The sequence below is a fragment of the Amphiura filiformis genome, chromosome 19, assembly GCF_039555335.1.
Source record: "Amphiura filiformis chromosome 19, Afil_fr2py, whole genome shotgun sequence".
In the NCBI taxonomy this organism is placed as follows: domain Eukaryota; kingdom Metazoa; phylum Echinodermata; class Ophiuroidea; order Amphilepidida; family Amphiuridae; genus Amphiura; species Amphiura filiformis.
Window position 1 is genome coordinate 40,291,996 of NC_092646.1, and position 8,343 is coordinate 40,300,338.

General features: G+C 37.9%; 1 protein-coding gene across 1 annotated transcript; it reads left to right on the forward strand.

Annotated features, from left to right (window-relative positions):
* Positions 1-4,542, forward strand: LOC140141295 (uncharacterized). Its single transcript, XM_072163121.1, has 2 exons — positions 1-89; positions 2,101-4,542. The coding sequence occupies exon 2, from the start codon at positions 2,104-2,106 to the stop codon at positions 4,060-4,062; it is 1,959 nt and encodes a 652-aa protein (XP_072019222.1). The 5' UTR covers positions 1-89; positions 2,101-2,103; the 3' UTR covers positions 4,063-4,542.
* The last annotated feature ends 3,801 nt before the right edge of the window (positions 4,543-8,343 follow it).

Genomic DNA, 8,343 nt, shown 5'->3' on the forward strand with positions numbered 1-8,343 from the left:
CGCCAGCCGGCAGCGATCGAAGTTGATCGAGTTGGAAATCGATTACAGTTACTAGTAACTTACACGCGATCGTGTTTCCTGGAATCGAGGTTTGTGTAGTTTTATTTACTGAGTGATATCTTTAAAGAATTATCTGGCAGTAGTCAGTTCAAATTGGCACATTTTTTCATAGTGTTAGGCTGGTTCTGGTTCTATGTGTCACAGTCATGCATTGTCCGGGGCATTGACTGTAAGCTTATGCACAAATCAATTGTAGTCCCGGCCAGGGGCCTGGCAATAGCGGGGTCCGAGCGGGGACTTGGCCGGGGATGTAACAGCTCAATGTGTCCCCGCAGTGCGGGGACGTAGCGGGGGCGTGTACATGGATGTAATGCCTCTCATCAAACAGGCCAGGATCTACCCCGGGAGTGTACCCGGGATGTAATAGAAGAGTACTCACAATTGCGCCGGGTCGTATGCGGGGGAAACACTCGCGGGGACTTGGCCGGGGTTGTACCCGGGATGTACATGGAAATAGTGCTCCGCCCTGTGGGGACTAAGCCGGGACTGTAACATGTTTGTAACAGCCTTTTTCCAAAATTACATCCCCGGGTAGGTCCCCGCTATCCCCGGCCCCTATGGGGGCCGGGACTGCAATTGATTTGTGCATTACCTGTTTTTAAAAAAGCGCCAGTGCGCTACGCACAGACACAACCCCTAGCCTAGACTAGTGTCGAACTCCTCGGCGAATAGTAATAGTGATTTTGGGGGTTTTGCCTCATAAATTTACAAGGAACATTTACGTCTTCTTTTTGCATTCGATGTTTGAAAGAGACAACATTTAATGTTAAAATTGTTATACGTAAGTTTTAAAGAATTCGATTTATTTCCCAAATACTGGTATATATCAGGTTACCTTCCTCCCCCATAGATGCTGGTGTAGTGTAGTGAAATATAGTCCTTGAAAGTATTAGTCAGTATTGAATTCGGTAAGGAACTCCAAATAATTGCAATTCCGATAACTCCAATCACTGCCAATTCTGGGCAAAATTCTGTCGGTCGGGGATGTTGAATTTGATGCTTTGTGATTTTTCTTGCACACACACACATTCTCATTTTTTACCGATTTTCATAAAAGAAAGTGTCGCAAATGCTCAGGAGGATGAACCACAAATGAGATCTGTAGGTAACTTTTTTGAAACATTCCACGTTTATTGATGTATTAACACATACATGTACCCCAGTTTATGACGCAGTACCGTACCATTTATGATAAACCAAGAAATGTCTTTTCATTACAATTTTAAAAACAAAGGTACATGTAACTTAGGAACAAATAAGACAAATAACAAAATATTTGAAAATCTCCAAAGATTATGTAAAAGTTAGTTAAAAAGTGGTCAGGAGTGAACATTACACCAGAATTCAACATGATTTTTTTTTACACCAAGGTGGCAATATTCATATATTACTTTTTATTTTAATAGTTTATTGCTATAGGAACTCAAAAACTGATTATTTATATAAACACATCACAAGAAATCCCCCTCTCAACATATTTGGTCGTAAAATTTTGTACCAATAAATCTAACTTGGAAATTATTATATGACTCTTGACTAAGTGATATGTGACAATTAAAGATGTCCATGACTTCATGGCTGAATGAGCCTAAATTGAAGACAAAAACTACCTTTTCCAAAAGTCACAAAGTAGGCTTGTTAATTGCAAGGTGTTTTGGAGCAAGGAATTGGACTGGCCAACTTACACTGTGCTGAGCTCTCAACCAAGAAGGGCATTTGCATGGCTAAATGAATTGAATTGATTACACACATGTTAGAGTAAATGTGGTGGGGATTTTTAAACTGCACTCAATCACATGTGTTTGTTTTTCATTAATAACAAGCCATGAATCAACTTTTGTGACAATCATACGCCTACTTTGTGACTTTTGGAAAAGGCAGGTTTTTGTCTTCCATTTGAGCTTATTACCCCATAAAGTCATGGACATCTTTCATTTTCACACAACACTTAGTAAACAGTCATATAATTACTTCTAAGTTAGTTTTATTGGTACTACTACTAACGTTTCATATGTTTCACAATTTTCCATTACATAACAGACAATGGCAAATAGAATTCAAAGACGTCCACGAGAGTGGGACTACCTCATGCCCCACGTATGTCAATACTGTGGAAGGAGATTCTACAACGATGTGTTCAGATATTTGTTCCATATAAGGCATCATGAAATGCGGATTCGTCCTTACTGGTATGACTACAAGAGCACAGTGGTATATGTACCTATTCCCAAGATACGGAAGACAAGAAGAAGCATACTTCGTAGAAAAATGTTGCTTCAAAGAAAGAGGGAGGCAAGGCAGAGGAACGAAGACAGAGCAGCAATGATGTGTAGGTATGAACAATCCACACAGGTCAAGAGGAAATGCCAAGATGGAAAGAAAATCTCAACAAACACAAAAGACAGTTCTAAGCTGAAGAACGTTTGTGCCACACAATTAAACGATCAAATCAGTGGAAAGGATCATGTTTCTCGTTCTCTCCAGAGTGAACCTAATTCCATTCCACAATCCACACAGGTCAAGAGGAAATGCCAAGATGGGAAGCAATCCTCAACAAACATGAAAGAAAGTTCTAAGCTGAAGAACTTTGTTGACACACACTTACAGGATCGGATCGGTGGAAAGGATCATGTGTCATGTTCCCCACAGCGTAAACCTGTTTCAATTTCCAGTTGTAAGGAAGTTGTAGCCTCTTTGAAATGTAAATTTTGTAACAAAGTCTTCTCATGCCCAAGTCACTTGAAAAAACATGAACGTATTCATACCAAAGAGAAACCTTTTAAATGTGAAATTTGTAATAAAGGCTTCGGTCAGAAAGGTAATTTAACAATGCACACACGTATTCACACTAACGTGAAGCCTTTCAAATGTAGATTTTGTAACAAATGCTTCACACATTCAGGTAACTTGAAGAGACATGAACGTATCCACACTAAAGAGAAGCCATTCAAATGTACATTTTGCAAGAAAGGGTTTACAGTGGCAAGTACCTTGAAATACCACGAACGTATTCACACTGGAGAGAAACCTTACAAATGTAAATTTTGCGGCAAGGGATTTTCATTTTCACAAAGCTTGAAATACCACGAACTTACTCATACTAAAGAGAAGCCTTTTAAATGTACATTTTGTAACACTGGATTCACTCAAGGAAGTAGTTTGAAAAGACACAGGCGTATTCACAATACAGAGAAGCCTTTTAAATGTTCATTTTGTAACAAAGACTTTAGAGACTCATGTGACTTGAAAATACATGAACGTATTCATACTGGAGAGAAGCCTTTCAAATGTAAATTTTGTAACAAAGGGTTTACAGAGACAAACAGCTTGAAAAGACATGAACGTATACATACTAAAGAGAAGCCATTCAAATGTAATTTTTGTGGCAAAGGCTTTTCATTGCCGCATCACTTAAAGACACATGAACGTATCCATACTAAAGAGAAGCCTTACAAATGTACATTTTGTAACGAAGTCTTCACACAGTCAGGTAGCTTGAAATACCATGAACGAATTCATACTAAAGAGAAGCCTTACAAATGTAAATTTAGTAACAAAGGGTTTACAGAGACAAGGAGCTTGAAAAGACATGAGCGTATTCAAAGCAAAGAGAAGCCTTTCAAATGTACATTTTGTAACAAAGGCTTCACACAGTCATGTAACTTGAAAGCACATGAACGTATCCATACTAAAGAGAAGTCATTCAAATGTTCATTTTGTAACAAAGGGTTTACACAGTCAAGTCACTTGAAATACCATGAACGAATTCATACTAAAGAGAAGCCTTTCAAATGTACTTTTTGTGGCAAAGGCTTTTCATTGTCACATCACTTGAAATACCATGAACGAATTCATACTAAAGAGAAGTCATTCAAATGTTCATTTTGTAACAAAGGGTTTACACAGTCAAGTCACTTGAAATACCATGAACGAACTCATACTAAAGAGAAACCTTACAAATGTAAATTTTGTAACAAAGGGTTTACAGGGCAAGCCAGTTGAAGATACATGAACGTATCCATACTAAAGAGAAACCTTTAACATGTAAATTTTGTAACAAAGGGTTTACAGGGGCAAGGAGCTTGAAAGCACATGAACGTATTCACGTCACACTTAAGAGCTCTTAAAAGAGAAGCCTTTCAAGTATTCATTTTGTAATGTCAAGGACTTCACACTTCAAGACAATTTATGTTTTCATATAAAGTAGCTTCTTTCAAATGTGAATTTTGAAACAATGAAGGCTTCACAAGTTTCACTAAACGTGATTGATAGCAGGCCTCAAAATAACTTGTATACTTTGTTCAACCTACAAGTGGCAAACATTAAACATTATTTGGCAATTAAACCAAGTGGCACACTGACATCAGTATTTAGTCCCAACTTACTTGACTTAGTTTAGTTGCACAGGACGTTGTGTATCCCCTTGCCACTGTTGGCAGAGGGGTCAGACCCCCACCCTTTTTGTTTGTGGCATCCTTATGTACAAAGTCAGGACCCCACCACTTAATGCTTGATCCACCATTTGTACACACTGAAGTCCCTCAGAAAGCTGTAGCCAATGTCATGCCCCTGTTCAAGTCCCCGTAACTTGCTAACATTACGGGTGTATGCAAAGCAAAGAGAGCACGTACCACATGCGGCGCTTGTGACAATGGTTATTTATAATATGTCAGCCTAGTGGATGTAAACATGCATCAAATGGAATCTTATCTTGCGATATGGTTTGCTGGTTTGGCAATTATTCTTGGAAACTAGGATGATTTTATCATTCAATGAAAATATATTGTAAGTTGACACCCCACCCTTTTTATTTTACTCCCACCCTTTATATCAATCCACCCTTTTTTACCAACAAAGTTTAAACCCCCACCCTTTTAAGGATTTTCCAAATTTCCAAGTGGCCCCCTTTAAAAAGGGTGCTCTGCAAACAGTGCTTGCCGTCTGCCGAGTAAGCCTCCAATATCCTCTGCTTGTGACTGCTTCCTGTGTGGATCATTGCCAGGTCTCACTGAATTTGGTCCTTCCATCTGATTGGTGGACTATATGTTGGTCATTTATGTAGGCTTGATGGGGAAGCCGATGTTGAGGTATCCTGAAGATATGCCCAGCCCATTTCAAACGTCTCTGGCAAGTGGCAAATGATATCATTAATGGAACTAGCAACTTGCCCTTGCTTAAATTCACATAAGCGTGCATCACTCACACATTTAATGCAAAATGCACTTAGCGCAGAACTGTGAGAACAAGATATCAATTCATCATGTTATGAGTCGTGCTATTTACAGCTAACAACAAATTAGCCATTTATCACTCTCAAACCAGATGTCTATAGTCCATGGAGTTTTGAATAGGCCGGTTTGTCACTTTTAAAATTGGACCTTCGTCTTATCAAATGCTTGTAACTTTGCTTCTTGAAGTCACATTGGATTCAATGGGGTGTCATAATGTGCCAAATTAGATGGTACATGTACATCTATTTAAAAAAAACAAATTAACCCCACTATGGTTCAATTTTGAAATCGCGATTATTTTTCCAAGTGTAATGATACTTTTTTGGAGCAGTATACAAATAGGGCAATATATATGAGAGAACAATGCTAGTAATAATTCACAATACCAATTTGTGTAATTTTTTTTATTATTATTATTTTGTCTTTAATGCACCATCAGTGTTCATTAATTGTTATGAATTTCATATACAGGGTGTGTCAATAAAATAGACCCACTGGATTTTTGCTTATAGCCCATGAAGACGACATCATAGTGTATGAACCTGACCACTCATATGGGATTTTTCCAGTCGGGGGGGGGGGCTGCATTACTTCTTTTGGCAAAATCAGAGCACTTTTATGTTTTTGACCCCTATATAACCAAAAATGTGACTTTTGACCGGTTCGTCCCAGATAGGTCAAACTATACATTTTCTGACATTTTCCTGCTAAAAGCATATACTCCGGTTCAATTGCTATCAGGCATTTTTGTGTAACCCATGATGTCAACTACCTACATATATGTATGCTAAAAGTGCAGCTTTGTCCACTCCCCCGATACAATCCAACCCCTGGCTCACACACTAGCAAGCATGAAATACATGTACAATTTCATGTATATTTTTAAAGCCCGAAGTGTACATTATCTGTATGGTATAAATTTCATTCCAATTTCCAAGTTATGTCCTCCAAACCACTTGGCATATTTTCATTAGAGACATCCTGTACAATACTCAAAGTGCATGATGTACAAGAACACATTTTAATGTTTTTCCAAAAAAACAATTAGTGCTAAAATTATTCCTACATGGACACATAATTAAACGCACATGAAAACACAATGATCGAAACTTATTCACTATTCTAATTCTTTGGTATTCAAATTTTACAAGGTCTATGGGTATTACTAGAATACTACACTTAACCTTCGCGTATCACACCATACACCATATGTGCATCCCAATCCAATTGCCCGTTACATGAAATACACACATAGGCATTTAGGTTATTGATATCCATCAAGTGAGGGAATATGCGAGACAATGACAACAGTACTATTTCACACTATTTTAGCACTGGTTCGCTTCAAGTTTGGTAGTGACATCAAAGTCTTTTTGCGGTTGCATTGAGCGGTTGCATTGCAAGCATACCAACAAACCGCCCTTGTATGCGCACATATATGTGACATGATCAAGGGGAATGAGTCACATATAGCCCTGGTCAAAAATGAGTTTTACACATGTTTCTAAAGAGGACATTTAGTGCTTTCAGATACTGAAAACCCCATTTGATACGACTTTTCTTTGTGAAGTTAAGTCAATTTATCAATAGCTGAAAACACTATAAAACAAAAGAATTTTAACACTTTCTTTGCCAATATCTCAAAATCAATATTAGCGACATCCGACTCATTTCCCTTGATCGTGTCACATATGCTTTGCCCATTTAAATTTGCACGCACTACCAATGCATGTACGTCACTACCAAACTTGAGGTAACCAATACCATATTATTTTGTGCACGGTATGATTTCTTACTTTACTGCTGTAATGTCCATTTTAGCCTGTTTAGATTTGGCTCAATAGTGATGTTATTATGATGTTTGATTAATAACTTTGCATCAGTTATGTACGCTGGTATTGTGAAAAATCGAAATGATCCGATCAAGCAAAATCAGTCGGAACTCAGAAATATTGATTTTGAGATATAACCAATCAGGAAATATTTCCTTTTGATTCCTCTTGTTTCGGAAAGCCTATAATTGCTCACATCTTTAGAACTGGAATGCAGCTTTGTAAACGTTTTTTACTATCCTATATGAAAATGTAATATTTCCGAGTTCCAACTGATTTTGCTTGATCGCATCACATATATCTTGCTATGGACCTCGTAATATTCCTCAGGGCATCAGGATATTCTAGAAAGGCAAAATGTTTGGATTTTTCCAGAAGGCACCATGTCAACAATGCCTAGAAAACTTGCTATTTGCCTTGTAAACAGAATGGTCAACTGCAGATCCGTCGGATAACGCTTTTTCAATGTGAAATGAACTTTGCTGCTTGGATGATGTCACGATGAGGTTAGCATTTATTCCATATTGAAAAGCGTCTTCCGACGGATCTGCACTCTCGACTGGCCTCAAAAGAACTGTAATTTTGTCACCATTTTCTGTGATTCCTTTTTATCGATGAAGCACCATATGAATGTAACTTCCTTTTACACGCTACTAACCAATCAAGGGTCATGGGGAGTTTGATTGACAGTGCCGCGAACTCATTCTTTTTGTTTCAGTCTCAGATAATATCAGCTTTGTAATGCTGTATGCAATGACACTACACTTGCAATAAAATGTGTTTAATTCCTTTTTTTAATGCTTTTAAAAGTTATGTTTTATCAAGGTAGCCCAGCCAGTGCAAATCATTTTATACATAGCCCTGAGGGAACACAAAGACACATAATGATGAAGCTCAATTAAATCCAAAAAAACTACAATACAAACTATACATTGGGCTTTATCCATACACACATGTCCCAGTCTGTAGCACTAGCGAATTGGGCATGTTGGAGATAATTTTAGGCTATACTTTATATTTCTCACTACATGTACTCTGTGGCTTTATTAGGGTCAGAAATGGACAGAAGTCTTCTGGTATCACTGGAAAGCCTACTTTTTCTATAAATGTGGGTACCAAAATTAAATTTTCGACAAAATTGGAGATGAGGCTCAGAGGTTGTATTGCGCTGAGCATAATACATTACAATTAAGTCACAATCGGACAGATGCCTGAAGAAG